Source organism: Triturus cristatus, chromosome 4_1 (genome assembly GCF_964204655.1).
Source record: "Triturus cristatus chromosome 4_1, aTriCri1.1, whole genome shotgun sequence".
Taxonomy (NCBI): Eukaryota; Metazoa; Chordata; class Amphibia; order Caudata; family Salamandridae; genus Triturus; species Triturus cristatus.
The window spans coordinates 895,030,141-895,049,659 of record NC_140585.1 but is presented as its reverse complement, the minus strand read 5'-3'; the positions used below and the strand labels follow the sequence as shown (position 1 = coordinate 895,049,659).

The 19,519-nt window shown below is 45.6% G+C and overlaps 1 protein-coding gene across 1 annotated transcript in view; it reads left to right on the top strand.

The window, feature by feature from the left end:
• GTF3C6 (general transcription factor IIIC subunit 6) overlaps positions 1–19,200 on the top strand; it is a 123,815-nt gene extending 104,615 nt beyond the window's left edge. Inside the window, exon 6 of the mRNA XM_085653681.1 lies at positions 17,315–19,200. Coding sequence (XP_085509807.1) covers positions 17,315–17,625 — 311 coding nt within the window. The 3' untranslated portion in view covers positions 17,626–19,200. The remainder of the gene's footprint in view (positions 1–17,314) is intronic.
• The last annotated feature ends 319 nt before the right edge of the window (positions 19,201–19,519 follow it).

The following is a 19,519-nucleotide window of genomic DNA, read 5'->3' as shown; positions in this document are numbered from 1 at the left end:
AAGTGCGCCACAATCGCCCAGGCCCGAGGCCACGGCGTGTGCGGAAGCAACACTGGAGGAACTTGATGGGCCCAAGTAACGACCACAATACCTTTAATCAATCCAGTGCAGAAGTGGGCGATCTGGAACCAGATCTCTCCGAAGGGGGCCCGGTCGTTCCTCTGGGGCCCCGGTAGTCTTTAAGAAAGAGTTCCACTTGAGAAGGGTCTTGAAAAACGTGAGGTTTGCCATGATGGACCACCCTTAGGCGAGCCGGGTACAGCATGGAGTATTGAAGTCCGCTTTGGATCAGGCGTTTCTTAACCGCTCCAAATTTGCGACGCGCATCCTGCACTGATTGTGTAAAGTCTGGGAAAAAGGAGAGTGTAGTGTTTTCAAATTGTACAGGTTGTTTCTCCCGGGCTAGACGAAGTAGAGTATCGCGATCCCTATAGTTGAGAAAGCGGATGACGATGGGTCGTGGGGGAGCTCCAGGCACTGGACGAGGGCCCAGGGTGCGGTGGGCACGTTCAACCACCAACTGCGGAGAGAAGGCGGCCGCGCCAAATAGATCGGTCAGAAGCTTTTCAATGAAGAGTTCCATTTTGCCTACAGGTGTAGATTCCGCCAGACCAATGAGGCGCACGTTATTGCGGCGCGACCTCGCTTCCAAATCCTCATTTTTGTCGGCGATTACCTTCAGTAGCCTCTCCATTTGCGTTACTTTGACGGAAGTGTCCGTCGCCCCATCTTCCAGCCCAGAAATTCGCTGCTCTGCCTCCTTAACGCGCTCCTCTTGTTGGTCGAGCCTATGTACTACAGAGTCTAGGCGTCGAGACATTCCGTCAATTTTTGTGTCAATGGAGGTGAGGCTAGTTTGCATGTTAAGCAGGAGCGCTCTCCAGTCCACTTCCGCATCATCTCCTCCCTCAGAATCGCCGTCTCCCGGTGGCAGATCGCGGTTCTTTTTTTCTTTTTTTTTTTGAGTTTCGAAAGGGAGTCGGGATTGCTTGGTGTCTGTTTTCCCCATTATATCCAGGTATCTGGGACAAGGCCCCCCCCGGTCACTAGGAAGGGGATCGCACTCTGGAGAAGTTGGGATCACGGTGTGTATCCGGGCAATGACTGCCCACGGCTCCACTCGCAGTGCGCGAAGAAGGTGAAGGGCTCGATGTCACCGGCGCGGGGGGACCACCCCACAGAGAGCGCCTAGCCCAGGATGATCGATCTTCTAACGGCGCACATCTGAGGGGACAGCAGTTAGTAGTGGTGGGGCCGAAAGGCCTGCAGCTTCCTTAACCGCAAGCAATACGCTGTGCCCGGGGGCCAGTCTGCGACAGTCCTCCCCCCCCCGCTGGACACCGGGAGGTATGTGTTGGCGGTATTTGCGGGAGCAGCTCTCCTCAGTGGAACAGGAGGGGGGGGAAAAGGGGGGGGTATGTGCTATCGGGGTTCGTGCCGTTCAGCACCTCCAGGGGCAGCCACGGGCAGGTGTCGCACCTCCCCCCCTCCTGTCTAGGAACGCAGAGATCCGGCAAGTGTCGTCCGCCATGCAGCTCCGAGCCCCCAGCAGCGTCCCAGTATGGTACCACCTTACCGGCCCCACCGCAGGTCCGCCGCAGTAGTCGGAAGGTCCGTCTTCAGCGCCAGCCACCTCTCGCCGTCTTACGTCCGCCTCCGTGCACCGCGGCCCTCCGTCCACGTGTAGGCCGCGGCGTCGCGTAGATATGCACGCCGGGTTCCACGCTCCGGCAAGGCCACAGCAGCTGCCGCTGGATCTTTCGGCAACAATTACTCCCGTTCCACCAGGCAGATCGGCCCCAGACTCGCCACAAGTATTCACCTCCGCCAGCTGAACACTCGACGTTGGTAAGAAGTTTGTTTCCTCAGTGTAGGATGGACTAGTGGAGTAATAGCTCGCCCGGCTGGCGAGAGCCTCACAGGTGTGCGGCCATTACAGTCCGGCGCCCTCTAGCGCCGTCGCTGAGACACACTTGATCTTCTGGTGCCCACGATCACAGGGCACAACTTGTGCAGGTCTCCGGTGGTAGAAAGCACGCGCACTCCGCTTTGCGGAGACACTCTTTATCTTCTGGTAACCCCGATCACAGGGCACACTTGCGCAGGTCTCAGGCTGTAGAAAGCACATGCACACAGCGTCGCTCGGGACACGCTTGATCTTCGGTTGCCCCCGATCACAGGGCAGTTCTGGCGAGGGTCTCAGGCTGCAAACAACACACGCACACAACGTTGCTGAGACATACTTGCCCTTCTGGTGTGCCCGATCACAGGACAATCCACGTGAAACTCTCAGGCTGCACCAAGCACACGCACACCGCGTCGCTGAGACTTACTTGGCTTCTCGGTCCAAACGATCACAGGACGATCCTCTCAAAGGACTCAGGCAGCACACGCACACTGCGTTGCTGAGTCTCGTTTGGAACTCCACGTGCCCAAGATCAAAGGGCACAACTTACGAAGGTCTCTGGCTAGAAAGAGCACACACACACAGGGTCTCTGAGAGTCTTCTCTGGAAACATTTGTGTTCCTGTGTTTCCGAACAGGGAGCCAGCTCACCTCAGGCCCTTGGGGACAGTTACTTCAGGACACAGCACACCGCAAAGTCCTTCAAGCAGGGGAACACAGCACACAGCAAAATCCCTTTAGTCTTTCCTTGGTTGAAACAGCAAACTGCAGTCCAGCCCCAGATCACACAGCAAGAGCAGTCCTATCCATCAGTCTCTTCAGTTGTTTCTTCCTTGGCAAAGGTCCTCTTGACCACGAAGTAGCTCCAGTCTTGTTCACACTTGATCAAGCCATTCTCCAAAGTTCAGGGGCTTCAGCTCGCATAGTTATACCCCTCAATGGCTTTGAAGTCTTTGTGTTACTGGGGGCACTGACCCCTGCTAAAACCAGTTCTGGGTGCCTCCCTACCAGTGACACCTCTCTTCCTTTGATTAGTGGGGGGTCTGGATTCTCAATCACTCAGCAGGAGATGGGACAATTATTTTACAGCAGCAGCCCAGAGCTCTTCACCTCTAGAGGCTTCTCCTCCCCCTACACTCCAGATGCAGGTCAGCCTGTTGCTGTCTCACCTCCTCCCCTGGGTCAAGACATTCCCCAGATCCTATCGCTTTCAAATCCAGACAGTCAATCTACAGCCAGCCAGAGACACACAGACATCTCAGAGCACAAAAACGCAGCCACTTTCAAAAGAGTGAACGCACAATGCAAAAACCACCTACATAAAAAGATGTGTTATTACATTGTGAGTTCAGGCATACTAAACTTCACCTTTCCATCTTAAGCCCTTGGGAGGACAGGCTGGAAAACATATTACACAGCCCTCCCATTCTGTCCTATGGGCAAGATGGCCTTTCAACAGTGAAAAACGAAATGGAGATTAATTCACTGTCTGGACATGACACACACCTTAGTACATGTCCTACCTTTCACATGCACTACACCCTGTCCAGGGGGGGGCTCTAGACCTACCATAGGGGTGTCTTAGGTGTACAGAAAGGGATGGGTAAGGTCTGGCAAGTGAGTGCACTTGACAGAACAACATGGCAGTTTCACAAACTGCGCGCAGGCCCTGCAATGACAGGCATGAGTTCCCTTTTAAGGCTACTTGTGTGGGTGGCGCAAATAGTGCTGCAGGCCCACTAGTAGCAGTTGCATTACCAGCCCTGGCACACATAGTGCACTTTACCAGGGACTTTACTAGTAAGGCAGTCATACCAATCATGGACAACCAATTACCATAACACTTTATACAGAGAGCATATGCACTTTAGCACTGATCAGCAGTGGTAAAGTGCCCAGAGTCCTAAAACCAACAAAAACAGGTCACAAACGATACAGGAGGAAGGCAAAAAGTTCAGGGATGACCCTGCAAAAAGGGCCAAGTCCAACAGTTCTGATCTGAGATCAGATGTACTCATATCTAAGGCTCCTGTAATAATCATTTATGTAGTTCCTACACTACACTTGTTTGCATCTTCAACAAGGGAAATTGATTTTGATACAAACAGACAATCTCACCACAGTGTTCTGTACCAGAAACTTAGAAAAACAATATCCCCAGTCTTCTCAAAAGAAGCTATGATGATGGATCACACTGTAGATTTTCATACAGTAAAGTCACACTTTCCCGATGGTGGTATTGTGTGGTTTCAGGAAAGAAAAGGCAACTGAAACGCACAAACACGCAAGAATGATATTTAGGTCTGGCATGTCATCGTCTTTTTTTGATGCAGCTGAACATTAAGAGGAGATTGAGTAAAGAAGTTCTGTGATGTTCCGCAGAAATTGTGTAATAGTTTTTCACTGAATGTTGCATCAGCTGAAAAGAAGTGACTGCCAAAAACACAGTAGAAACTAAGACTGAGCTTTAGCAGAGGCTAGGAATCTCAGCATTAGATCACATGATCTTACAATGCTAACTCAAGACTATTGACTACAAAAGTATTAATTAAGCCTAGGGAGTGGCCAAAATCCCACAGTACAAACTTATTCAGAACTATGTGGTTTTCAGACCATCTCTGCCTTGAGTGAAGTTATTAATTGGTGATTCTTTTAGCTAGCGCAAACTTTTCAAGAAGTGTATGGCAAGATAATTTGCTGAGTGAAGTGCTTGTTACTAACAACTGTGTGTGGCCTGCAAGTCAAAATCTGCAATAGACCAACTCAGACACTCATAATTAGGGCTTCCGGTTTTATGGTATTTATCTTTTTGACATTTCTGTCTGTATTTATCTATATTTATCTATTGGCCATTTTATTGGTATTGATCCATAGTTATTTCGAGTATAATTGGAGTTATAAAATGGTATATTTCCACATTTATTTAACTCTTAGACGTGCACTCCTACGTGGATGCCTGTCGCGTTTAAGCAAATTAAACAGCCACATATAACAAAACAGTACACTCACAGGTACATATTAGCATTATATTACAAATATATGTTAACATGTGCCTGTATTAAGGAAATCTCATCCTTTTTATTAACTTCCCAGGCTATCGATCAGCATTTGCCTGGAATTCATGAAAGACAGCAGGGAGTATCACTCACAAGAAGCACCATTTTCAGTATTTTTTCGCTTTTAAACATAAATCCAGACAGGAAACACATTGTTTTCTGTCTGTATGTAAATGTAAATATCAGTAAAAGCAGAAAACTGGGAGCCATATTCATATAGTCGAGGAATTGAGTCCCATTAAACTGTAATAGTAAGGCCTTTTATAAACCGGGATTAGAAACTGCAAAACTGTGGCAATAAGTGCCATTTTAAAAAGCTGTGATCATTACGTGAAAATATAAAACTAAACAGTTTATTTATTTGAGTTTGTTATAGTGCGAACTGGACTCGAAGGTATTAGAGCACTTAACAGAGTAAGCACCACAACAATAAATTATATATTGCGTACTTGACCCGAAGGTATCATAGCGCCTCACAGAGTAAGCATAGGAACATGACAGGAGGTACATATAGAATAGATAAAATATAAAGTAACTGTAAAAAGAATGAACGGTATACAATGGGATATGGCAGCAAATAGCAGCAAATACCAAGTTATATAAAGCGTAGATAAAAATACAAAGCATGTGTAGACGTAAGGAACTGAGGGAGCTGCAAGGGTGGGGAGAGTAGGTGCATAGTTCTCCCCGAGGTGGTGAACATGGCAGCTTAGCACTCACAATCAAGACAACTTAGCACTTTACAGAGTAAGCACAACAGCAATAACAGGAGGTACATAGGGAGTATTAAAAATATGTAATCACAGTTAAAAAGAGTAAACGACCTACGGTGGGATAAGTAAACCGAATAGTAGCCAGAACCCAAGTTACATGAAGTGTAAATAAAATATAAATTTCGACAATAAAAAGGAAGGGAAAAAGATAGCATAGATAAGAGTCCTGAGATAGTTGTGGAGGGGGATGCAAGGGAGGAGAGAGTCGATTAACATTTTTCCCCCAGAGGTAGTGATGCATAGATTTATGCTAGGGGTGTAGAGTACCACAGACCCAACACTCAGGCATGTTACGGTGTGACTGGGGGCAGCGGACAGAATGGCACTATATTTCAGTTATAAACTCTACATAACCTACCTATTGGCTGACATTAATAACATGCATTTTGGACAAATAAATCCGATATCACAAGAGCAGCCAGAGGCCAAGAAATCTGTTAATGTTGTACTGAACAAACACCAGGGCCATACTGGAAATAAGAAACCGCCCAGGCAAAAATACTCAGTAAAGTTCTACATCACAGGATGCAGCGGCTAAAATGGGGCCACAGTGCTTTCACAGCAGGATAATGTTAGCTCTTACAGCTCTTAAATCCAAAGGCAAAATGCCAGAGTGACATTCAATGTAATGCATTTCAGCGTTTGTAGAACATCATTCCTCCTGCTACTACAAAAACCAGCGTTGAACCAAACATTGTGCAACTGGATCCTCCGCTTAATCCCCATTGTAAATTTTTGAAAGCATCCAAATCTCAGTTTAGGGAACCGTATCCTAGGGAAAATAAATATGAACATAAAGCCAAGATGGAAGGGATGAGACAAATTTCAAGAGGATGAGAGTTTCAGCAACAAACTCAAGATTAAACCAGCCACCTGCACCATTACTTTTCGCAGTATGATACACTGATTAGTTGTTACTGCGTCATTTTCTCCCTTGGTACATGCTGGGACGGAAAAGTCTTTTGCATGGTAAGATGTGTACCCCTGCTCTGAGTGTCCAACTGAACTACTATAGGGGAAATCAACTTGCCTAAATCTAGGATATATATAATGCCCAAATAGGGTCAATCAATATTGGACAACACTGGGCTAACATCACTCTCAATTCGAAACATTCTAACAAACATATACATAGTTAAAACAGTCAAGGATGATATGTAGCCAAATGATGTAAAAATCGCGGGCTTTCGTGTATTCTCCCAATGATGGATAGAGACTTGATCCAAATACACGAGTTAATTTAGCGCCAACGCGCGTTTCGGTGTATTAGCCCAGGAGGGCTACACCTTCATCAGGGCGATAAACATGAGACATGTGCGGGACACACAAGAAAACACCCTTTATAGCAATCATCCACTTAGATTTTAGGAAAAACATGTATTATAGAGGCCAGATCAACAGGATGACATCCAGAGGAATGTATAGAGGATGAATTCCAGGAGTGTTGTGTGGCTTCAAAGATAAAAACGAAGGAGAGAAATGGTGCATCCGTCAGTTGTTAACGGTTTTATGGCTTTGATTGATCCAGTAGATTTCAAAAATATCTAAGTGAGATTCAAGCGGCGCCGCATATAGCATCTTGTGACAGCAAATCGGGGCAGTAGGCTCCACGAGTCGAGTCTGTCTGAGTGTCCAACTGTACTGTTGTTTGGATCCCTAATGCTGATTTTTTTTTTTTGCCAGAGGTGAACATAGATCATGCGTGTGCACCATAACTTAGGCCTGTCTCCCAGACTGTGGTCATGTTGGACTGGGAGGAGTGCCCAGGCGATATCCTAATAGTGGTGGAAGGCTACCACCTTCACCAGGAGTTAAGCAACACAAGTGCAGTGGTGGCATTATACCATGTAGTGATCAGTAGTAGTGAACAGGACGTTCGTACCAGGCTCACTTACCTTTTTAGAAGTTCAGCTGCTGTGTGCTTAACTCACCCTTAGCCTACATCAGGTAGATGTGAAGTGCTGCCCAGCGCAGGAGTAGTGATTCTGTGTTGGTTGTATGTGTGCCTGGGAAGGAAACAGTACATCGATGGAGCAGTACTGTGCAGTGCATGTGTGGTTAGTACACATACTAGGTGTATTTATGCCGGAGATGAATATATGACATGAGAGATGTAGTGCTGTGCTGTGCGTGCGTGTATGGTGGGTGTATGTGTTCTTGGGTGAAGTACAATACATGGAGGGTGAAGTCTTGTGCAACACACACATAGTGAGTGTGTGTGCTGGCAGTGTGTGTGTGTTTTAAAAGAATACACCCTGGTTAAATATAGAAAAGATTCAGTGCTGAAAAGTGTGCACAGACTAAGTGTGTTTGCTGAGTGCATGTGTACATGTAAGGTATTAGTGCTGGACAGTACGTGTGCTGTGAGTGTACACTGAGAAAATGTGCGTGCAACAGTGCATTGTATGGGGATCCTGGGTTCCAATTCGGGAAGCCCTGGCCTGCTTGGGTAAGACATGAGGAGGAGAGGAATACCACCAGACAGAGTTGTGGATCACGCATTAATGTGTGCTGGGTGAGAACACACTGGAGCGAGAATGAGGAGATTCCCTTTATGTTTGAAAATACTTTTCTTTGATTCAGTGATAGCTCACAAGGAAGGAGCCTGAACACATCTCAGGAAAGGAGATGGGGCTGCTTAGGGAATCATAAAGAGTAAGGCTGGGGGTCTGGGATCAACCTTTTGCTGTACATATCACTGTGACCAACATCCAAGTGTGAACTCTGGTCACTTCCTTCGGAGTCCTGCCTACTGTGACCGGCATCTTTCATGAAGAAAGATGAAAAGGAGAAGTGCCCACTTCAAGGGAAGCAGAACCCCAACATAAAAATTCAAAGATCCAGACCCTAAATCACATTTGGTGTCTGGAAAAGGATTATAAGAAGGGGTGATTGAGTCTCCAAAAATATGTAATCTGTCAAGCACCCAGATGGGCTGTGTGAGAAGGGGAAGCTTTGCAAGACTTCTGCATGTGAACAGGACTGGAGTCCAAGGCCTGCTAGTCTCCCTGCTGGGTTAGGGTACATCACCCAGGGAAACCAAGATCACCTGCCCTGGAACCTGGCGCACCACCGCCTTCCTGCTTGCCAAGGCCTGCGTACCCTGTGAGGAAGAGGAGAGCATTGGAGGGAGCAAGGTACAGTGGGGGGCCCTACTGTGAGGACTCTCTGTGCGAGGTGTAAGGATTCAGCTGTGCACCAATCTGGCCACCACCCATGGGCAGGATTGTTTTTGGTGACCCCCTTATTCCAGAAGAGGGTGGCCCTTGACTGAGTCGTGTGTTGAGTGCCATGCCAGTCTTGCTACACCTGTACTGCCGCACTGTGGTGGCCCTGTATGCCAGAGGGGCCACCGGTAGAATGCCATTTCAAGGAGTGCCAAAAGGTGTGACAGTCTGGGCTGGGGTTGGAAGTGCCTGCGCCCATATCACAACGTACCGTGGCAACCCTGTATGCGAGGAGGGGCTGTCGGTACCAATGTTGCCAAAGGATTCGGACGGCTGCCCAAAGAAGAGACTGAGGGTATGACTCGCAGGTTGTACCCACACTGCGAAGGAACTGCCCCGACTCACCTCGAAGGCTGCCGGACATGCTGTGGATGACGTTGCATCCTTGCTGACTCCAATCGGGAGCTGAAGAAAGAATTCCCACCCCATTGAGCAAAGTCAGCTTACTGTGGCTTGCAAGCAGGGAGCTGCTTCGACATCTGAGAGACCTCTAGCAGCTCCGCTTAAGAGAGAGAGCCGTGTGGGCCGCGATCAGCCTGACTTCTCCAAGTTGAGTAGGACTTGCAGGTGCACATTGAGAGCGGGTAAGACGTGAACCGGGCTAGTGGGGCCCTAGGGGACTTGCTGCTCATGGTGCTGCCGCACCATAGACCCTTATGACTGCATTCCTAAAGAGTCAAAGGGAGAACTCTTGAGTACGCCCTAATAGTTTGCATTTCCTGATGCGGCCATTAATGAATGCGGAATAACCCTGAACACGTTACATGAATGAGGCTGGGACAGGGATTCGCCTGACAATTACTAGGGCCCTGACCTCAAGGGGGATTGTGTTGTTGCTTCTGAATGTCATACTTCATTGCATTCATAGATCTAGAAATAAAATGCTCCTGCCCCAGGGAGCCTTGACTGCTCAGCCACAGCTACCACTGACCAGCAAGTGCAGAAGTGATACTTGGTCCAGCTGAGTGGGTCGTAGGACATCAGGAGTAAAGGTCCTCAACCCTTATCGTTGGGCCCAGTGACCCCTGCGTGCCCTGTGGCCCTCTGAAAGGGTTTCTGACAATGCATACTATAAAAGCTGCTGAAGTCTCAGAAACATCTCTTAAAGGCCTGTTACTTTGTTCCCCTTCACTGATATGGCCTTCAGTATCTGGCTACAGGTCGGCTCGGTTCCCAGCTCAGTGCAATGACTACAGCCATTTTCAAGCCAGTGCCAAGAAAGATAGTGTAATGACAGTGGAGGCAACATTTAGAGAGTGAACAATAATCCATCCTATCTCATAAATCCCATTTTAGTTCAGCAAGAGTCATTGGGGAGATACATCCCCTAAAACCCCTCATGCAAACAGCCAACTTAAAACTTCAGACCATCAAAGAATTATAGGAGACACTGAGTAAGACTGCGGTGGAGAAGATGGTCAGAAATAGAGTGACTGGAAACCAGAGAAGCACATTTCAAAAAATACGGTGCAAATCCTAAATAAGACCTTGAGAATAGGGGCACCCCAACAAACTGCATATTTATAGTCCTTCTCTTCTCTTGGCGTTATGCTGCTAAACATTTAGGTGAGACTGAGCTCCTCTATTGCAATCCACTGCATGACAACGTGGCCACAAATAGACACTTAGTATTAAGTTTAATCTCAGCTAATTATTTACTCCACATTTCTTTTTTTCCCCTTAATTTTGTTCCTTGCCCTTTATCTTCTTGGGCTGTTTTCCTGCTTTTCTCCAGTCTCCACTTCATTTGAGGGGAACCTCTTCTTCTCCTTCCCACCATATAAGAATAGAGCCCTATTCTGTGAAAGATGTAATGCTGGTACTAACATGTCACAAGAAGCGCTACATGCTGTAACTCATCAAAGACAACGAGGAAGGCCTCAACACAGACCACTGCACACACATCACCTGCTACCATCTGGCTCATTAAATTTCTGCCTACAGTCAAGCAAACCTGTTTGTCTTGGTTTTCTGGAGGTTAGATGCAACTTGTTGGGTATTCCGTTTGTCGTCTTCATTGCTCTTGGTAGAACACTTTCCAGTCCTGTGGTTTTCCTTCATATGATATGAAAACCTTGTTAGTCTGTGTTCTGGCTTCTACAGTTATATGCTGCAATTTGGGAGATCCATAAGGTCACGTTTTGGGTGTCAGTGAGAGTTGGCTCAAGGATTCGTGCCCTACTATGTCTGATGCAGTACTTCCTGTTTTCTTCTTTTTTGTAGAAATGGCCTAACTGTTCTGGAGGACGAGTTTCCTTGGTAGTCAAAGACCACTTTGCAACATCTTCTTTCTTCCTGCTCTACCTTCATGAACTTGTTAAACTCTCCAAAAATAGAGCAAGATGCTGCTTTGCTTAATTGTCCCTTACTGGGAAACGTCTCAGCCTTTTCCCCTGTCCCTCCTTTCTGAGCCTGCACTGAGGAGAGATCTATAGATTCAGTGTTCCGTTCACCCCGAGGTACTGCAAGCACTGCGTTTTCACTGGTCTTAGATTTAAGGTATTTCTTGTGGGAATATAAATGTCAAATTCCAAATCTTACAGCAGCATCTGTATAGTTGATTGTACGCCTGACCCACCGCTCAGAATCAGGACTTAACCTGATTGGCCATCAGTGGAACATGACATCACCCTCTTTCTCCTGTTATTACAACCTTCTTCAAGAAATTGACATTCATCATTCCTACTTTAACCTTTCTCACAGGGAGTCCAGGTGCCCGCGGTATCTTTTCTGTTTGGGCCTGTTTAAGCTTAAAAGGTCTTGGAGCCAGCATCCTTCCCCCTCTCCCCATACTCCTCACCCATAACTCACATCCCAGCTTCTTACTTCTATTACTTGCTTCAGAAGGACTGTCTTTCTTGCCTTCTCTCGTGGTCCCAAATAGCACCCACAGTTGTGGGCTGTGCCTTATTACTTCTGATTGGCCTCATTAACCCTTAGATACGCTTTTCTGATCTTTATGGCTATGCAAGAGTCATGTCATCCCCACTTCTGGATTGGCCTCGTAAACTTTCTACTGTGATGCTTCTAACTAGGCTTGAGTTGTAGCAGCTCCAACTCAGGGTGTACACTCAGACCTCCTATTTTGGTGTCTTCGGTTATTGAGATGCATCTTCTCCACTTCATGGTTGGCCCCATTTGCCCACTGTGTGGTCATCCTTTGGGTGCACATCTGCTGTTCCAGAATGGACCTGTCATGTTTCCTACATAAACATACCCAGTTGCCAGAAATATAAACTCAGTATGGTAGCTATAATAGGTAAATGCAAATGGGATTCTGTCTCTCACACACCTCTCCGCTATATGCCATACTTTAGTGTTTTTTTCTGCTGTGGCAAGTTTGGAGCACTACTCCAGGTCTCATGCAAATACCAATTTTTTGGGCAGATAAACACTACTCTACCAACTACGCCTATTCAACAGAGTAGATACTAAGCCGTTCAGAAAGCACTCTCATACTTGCTAGGTATAGGAAAGCTCTAAACAAATGGCAATTTCATGCAGTATAAATAGTGAGAGGTCATTTAGACTTTAGGGCAAAATTAATTAACCGAATCTCACTGGCACAAATTAATATTCTCACCATGTGATCTGAAAGTTTGTATGACCATGACCAAGTTAGCAGTTTTCTCACATTTTCAGCAATAAGATCTCAGTTTTACAACTATATTATGGCTGGTAATAAAACTGATGTATAAACCCAAGCTAAAGCAGTGCGCTCTCAGCTCCTAATTGCAAAGCGCACTGGCAAACCCACTAAGTTCTACATTTATAATGTGACTGCTGAGATTGTTGGCTTTGATAATGTTTGCTTGTAAGGTATTGTTGAAAAAAGAATTTAAAAAAATAACTGCAAAATAATGGAGGAAAAACTAGTTCTTATCTTCTAGTTTCCCAAACCTATACAGTTGAATTCAATGCTTTCATTCTTCATGAATGGCTTTGTTTATTTCTCAAACATTTTTTCACTGAGAAAACTCTGAACAGAATTAAAAAAGAATAAGGAAGTGACAGAATGTAACACTTGTAAAGGACTAATTTATTTTCTACAGGATTCATCCGTTTGGCATTCTGTAGCACTCTATGGCCCCCATGCGAAGTGTCACAAGTTATGCCTCAGATGCCTGCTGACTGAATGCAGCCGATGGCCCTTCCCCCAGCGCCATAAAAGCTTTTCTGTGATAAAGTTTGTGATTCCAAGCAATCTGTGAAATGCAGAGTATGAAAAAAAACAACTCTTAAAGTCTGTTCTTTTACTACTCCACAGCAAATACATTCCTGTTGCTGTGCATTTGCAGACAAGCGTAGATGGATCTGGAGCACCACAGAGCAGAGGGAGGTTAGAGGGGGTCGTATTTGAGGATGTGAAGAATGGCACAAGAGGGACAGACCTAGAAAATACATGCACTATCAAGGAGTGATGAATATAACAAATAAAAAAAACAGTTCTCTAAAGGTGAGCAGTGGAAGGAGCAACTTAAAAAATTGTTATGAGGCTATGCTCCAGGAGATGGACAAACACAAGAAGAACAAGCATTGGCATAGCCAATAGGTCTCGCCTTTGGGACCTTATAAGTGTTTAGCCATGCAACAGTTGATGTTGTTGAACTAAGGATATTGTGCTGCATAACTAAATACTTAGAAGGTCCCAAAAGCGAGACCTATTGGCTATGCCAATGCTTGTTTATAGGTACAGTCGAGGTACAGCTTTGAATATATCGTAAGACTCATGAAATAACAAGCATTGGCAAAGACAATTGATCTAGCCATGGCAAATTGATGTAAAGATTAATTTATTATATTTTTTATTGCAAGTGTATGAAACTTAAATGTGGCTCCCATTCTTATGCAATGCAAATTTAAAATGTAAAAACATTCACCGATCTGGCTATTTTACTATTGATTTGTTTTTAAATACCAGTCCTTTGGGTTGAGCTATGCATTGTATTATTATTATTTGTGAAGGAGGCAAGGATAAATCATCATCGCAGGCAGCCACAATGTTATAGTGTCACTTTATAACACCTACTTTAACAAGGACTGTCAATGCTACCCTGCTGAACATTCAGGTGTTCGTTGATTTTGCTTTCTATCTTTGTCTATGATGATTGAATGCCAGCAAACGTTGGAAAGGGATTTCTACAAAAGGAAACTCATTCCAAGATGGCCACTTTATAAGGAGGAACTGGACAGCAAGACATCACAATGGGCCTCCTTGTATAGTGCATAAAGAGGGACATTATATAATTTAAAATAGTGTCTCAGCCATCTTGGATTGGGAAGAGAATGTAACAAAATAGTTTACAGGTGCAGTTTTGAATTCATTTGTAGCTCCATGGAAATTATTTAATTGATTCAGGAAATTGGAACTACTGCAGTCAGTTGAACTAATATGGCAAACTTTTGGCACAAAGCTGCCCTGCATGTGGTGTTATTCTGAAGCCGACTTATCAAGGGAATCACCCAATATTCCCCCATTCGGTCGGGAAAACCGTCATCACTGTGTTGTTACAATGAATGAATAATTAGGCGAACGAATTGAACCAGGGCAAAGACATAACCTCGGCTGGGAGATTGGTAAGTGTTAGAGCAGCGAAAGAAATGTTAGCTTGACCGCAGCTGTTAGAAAGGTCTACGCTCTGGCCTGTCAGTTTAAAAAGGCACAGAGCGAACGGGGAGCACAGGCAGAATAAGGAGAACACCAGCCACCTGAAGGGGATAAAGTGGCAACTGAAGTTGTACGGTGCTAAGGCGCTTACCTGCAGTCTCTTTCAAAGGCGTATCAGCTCACGGAACAGCATAAGTGGGATGGGCCAAGAAGCCGGTATTTATGGAATTTAAGTGGCGCGCAAAAACAGGCATTCAAAATGCACGAAGAAAGACTTAGTTGGCATCGGGCCAACTGAATGTGCAATCTATTGAAGCATTGGCTCCAAAAGTGAAAGTAATTGCAGTAAAGCGCGGCGCGCGCGCCCGCGCACATGCACTGTAGCTCTAGACTGGCCTGGTAGCACTTTCTGGAGCCCTCTCAAAAAGTCTCGCCAGACCAGCGCATGCGCTGGGTCAGGCGAGACCTAAAAAGGCCAGTCATCTAATAAAAAGTTAGTAAACAAGGGTGACAATAAAGCCAACCGATGGTAAGCAATGGGTGGGTTGTAAGTCCACTTTCTTCAGAGACAAAAAGTAAAGATATACAACTACGCCTATGACATGCAGTTACTCTTTAACATCAATGACACGCCAGAATCCACTGAATTCTTCCAGAATTCCATGATCATTATTCGCGACTGGATGAATTGCCATCAACTGAAATTGAACTCAGATAAAATCGAGGTGATGATGTTTAAAAATATACTGCATTGTTGGAGTCCATCTTACGGGCCTCAGGGTTTGCCCTCCACCCCATCCCAAAAACAGCGGTCAACAGTCTTGGCATACTTGTTGATGAAGACTTCTCAATGAAGCTGCACATTGGGGCAGTGGGTCACCATTCACATTGATATTGCCCTTGTCATGTCACAAATTGATTACGCCAATGCTCTCTACTTGAGTCTTCCGAAGTGACTGAGTCACACACCGCAGCTAATCCAACATCAAGAAGCCAGACTGGTCTGGCGCCAACCTATACCAAACCCTTGCTGAAGAAACTACATTGTATCTCAGTAGCTCAGAGAGCCCTTTTTAAAAAATTGATGTATTATTTTCAAAATCTTCCACGGCATATCCCTTACCTTTGTGTCCTTCAGGATTCGGAATTACATCCCCAAGCGCAATCTCAGACCAGCACACCACACTTCCTTAGAGGTCCCCAGTTATCGCAGGAAGAGATTGGGTGGAACCAGGTTTGCTGTTCTGATTCCTGGATTTTGGAACTCTCTCCCCCTCAACTTGAGAACCGCAACCTCGTACAAGCGTTTCAGAAACCTCTTAAAATCCTGGCTCTTTAGACAAGCCTATGATTAATGCCTCCTCACTTTTCCTCTTGTGCTCTCAGCACCATGAAACCTCTTTGGTGAACGTGCGCTTTAGAAGCTCCCTGTAACGTAACATAACATAACAATAGGTCTTTCGCAATCAGACAGCTGGCGCTGTATGGTAGGCAAGACCCACCAAATGGGCACAAGGCCTTCTAGCTCTAAATCGGCCCCCTGGTAATCAAATGCAAATTTGTGCTAAATTTTATTTTGCCTTTTTAAGTTGTATGTCAGACAATGAGATATGAAAACATTTTAAGGACATCTTTCTAACAATTATTATGACCACCTGAAAAGACCCATTTATGAAACACTAACTGTTTCTCAATCTATGTTTTTCTTTATTTCAGTAAAAAATAGAACGCTACAGAATTGACTTCTCAGTATCATAAGTACCAGTGGATTTCACGTCATTGTGACACCCCCTGACAGTCTTGGTTTTTAAGCCAACAGCATTATGCAGTCGCTGAAATGTACTACAATCTTTTCCAGAATAAGTATGGGCTATGAAGTTCCAAAATTCCAAGTGCTGTTAGCCAAAAAGTAACCCTGGGCGTAGTTCGCGAAGTAGCACTTCGCGAAGCTACGCAAAGTGCAGTTCGCACTACGCGAGCTACGCGTAGCACTTCGCGAACTGCGTAGTACCTTGTTCGCACTGTGCCAGATGTCGTTTTCAATGATTGCACAGTGCGGACAAGCAACCGGCACTGTGCAATCATTGAAAATGGCATCTTGCACAGTGCGAGCTGTAGTTTTCTGCTGCTCGAGTAGATTTTTACTCGAGCGGCAGCTTTCTCAACGCGAACTGGTAGTTTCTCATCGCGAGCGGTCGCAAGCATACACGACCACTCACAATGAGAAACCTGACCTCCTCGCGTTGGGAATCTCGCCGGGAGGTTTATTTTCCATGCTCGCGATCGCCCACTTGATGTTGCTGATCGCGAACAAGGAAAAAGTCTCGCCGGGATGTCATTTTGCTTGCTCGCGGTCGCCAACTGGACGTTGAGGACCGCGAGGAAGCACAAAATGACCGCAGCACTACGCTACGCGTGTTCGCACTGTGCTACGTGCAGTTCGCGTAGTGCGAAGTAGCGCGAACTTCGCAAACTACGCGAGTGTAGCGTAGTGCTTTGCCCAGGCTTACCAAAAAGCTAGAGCTAGCAGGTGTCACTGACCTTGGAGCTACTAACTGTTATGTCCAGTCACTGGTATGAGTCACAAATGCATGTAATCTTTCACGCACACACGTGTATATATATCTTAGTTTCTAAAGAGTGTTGACCATAACAAAAATTACAAAGTATGTCTCAAAATTTGAGAATAGGATAAAAGGTTTAAATACATTCTTATGTTCGGTGTAATTTGTTTGCTGCTTGCAGGTGGTGTGGAATATTTCCAAATCAAAGAAAACGATTTCTCGCAGAGGTCCAATCTGATTTGCAGCTTCATGCACCAGGAGAATGATGATGGAGCAGCAGCATCACGCGCCTCAGATGATCAGGTGGACGAGTCCCAGGACGGGATGGGGCAAGAGGGAAACTCTGACCTTAGTGGTGAACTCGAGAAACCAGACTTTGAAATGGAGGATGCTTCTTCTAACCAAGAAAGTCTGCCAATTACAACAGAGGATTCTGTTACCACTGAAAATGTGGCCACAACTGCAGAAACGGCCTCTGAAGACTTAAGCTAGCACCATGGCAGAGAGGCACATGTCTGACCTCTATGACTCCCGTAGACTGGAATGGAAGAGTTTGTTCTGTGAGCTGGACCAATCACTGGTGGTTCTCATCTAAATGTTGTTGAGGCAGAGCACACACATTACTCTTTCCCCTTTAAAAGGGAAGACAATCTTGGAAAACCTGACGAAACTCAAAGAAACAAACACCAATGTATCTTCTGAAATTCTATGACTACAGGAAGACAATATTTTTCACTTGAATTGTAGTATTGCATTTTTTATTTAATGTTTGTATTAAGTGTAATCTGTGGATAATTAAAACTGTATTTACATGATATTTGAAACATGATATTTGAATGGGCCTTCATGCATTAATATTGTTTACCAAATTTCAGCTTTGGAAAACACAGTGGCCTTTTTAAACACTCTGCTCTCTCTGTGTAAATGGTTAGTGTTCGTCAAAAGCAGAGACCTCAAGTTGGCATGTGGCCTGGGGTGGGCGCACGGATACAGCTCATAAACTTGCTACTTTAAAAAACCCTTTGCAAACTTAGCCCTCCACATAGTTTTCAAAGATTATGCATTACTATGAGTCAGCTGAAGTTGCAACTTTGTGTACCCTTCTTAAAATCCCAATTGTTTTGTAGTTAAACAAAGGTACTGGTTGAGTGTGCCATAAAATTCACCAATTTTAATAGTTTTTCTAAAACCTCAACATATTGTATAATTTTCATGTACAAATATCAGGGAAGGAATAAACCCCCAACGCCCTTGAGGCATTAATGCGGGGGACTATGCCACCCAAAAGATATAGGGGCTGATTACGATAGCGGGCGGACCTAGTCCGCCCGCCATCGTAGCCGTGTTTGGGACAGCCCGGCAGACATGCGGCAGCCCCACCACTGCGATTAGGATGCGCCCGTCATACTGGCGGGCACATCCAGGGCTTTTAACATTGCGGGCGGTGCTTCTGGCTGCAACACCGTACGCAATGTTAATAGTGCTTGCACTGCATTTCCCTGCACTACATGACAGGCACCAAGCGGTGCCTGCCACTTAGTGCATGGAAATGCAAGGGGGTACCCCCCAGTGCAGTGACACCCCCCCAACAAGGGAGGCCAGCAACGGGCCACCAAACCCAATCCCCGCCAGCCTTTCCATGGCGGCTTTGCCACCATATAAAGGCCTTTCAAATACCCACATCCTAATTTGGTGGACGGTGCCTGCTAGGCGCTGCCACCATTTTAGGGGCCCTGCACCATCCGCCAGGCAATCGGTGCGACTTTCCGTCAGCTGCGGTACCCACCACCATCCTAATTAGGCGGTGGGTAATGACCTTGCTGATGGCGGAGGACCGCCGGCCCGGCAGTGGAGGTCCTTCCGCCATCATAATGACCCCCTATAGTCTCCACTATGGACCTGTTAATAAAGATAAAGTATTGTAGCATAAATGTGTTTTATATCAGCAAGTTTTGTGATTAACCATTTTTTTCAGCCCACTTGTTCATTATGTAAGTTTATGTCACCCCCATTATAAGAAATAAGCAGTAGTTCTGAACTTAAACAAATGTTCTTCAAAAGAGAAAAGTTTGTATCTTTTTTGCATATCTGTGCATGTACATAGTCTCTGATTCGTTTGGATTTTCTAATGTGGTCAACTTTGAAACTCTAGGCTGAAGATGCCCAGTATCGGCAATGTAACATCCAATGCACATTTCAGTAAGTACTTATCACACCTTTGCCTCTTACTGGTATGTAATTTGTTCATTTGGTCGGTGAGAGGTAGTTCTCTTTATATGAATGGCTGATGGCCTCATAGATTCCCGCTTGCCTTTCCTACTACTGATAGAGCGCGGGTCACCAGCTCAGGTTAAACACACACATACCTAAATACTCACCTGGGCCC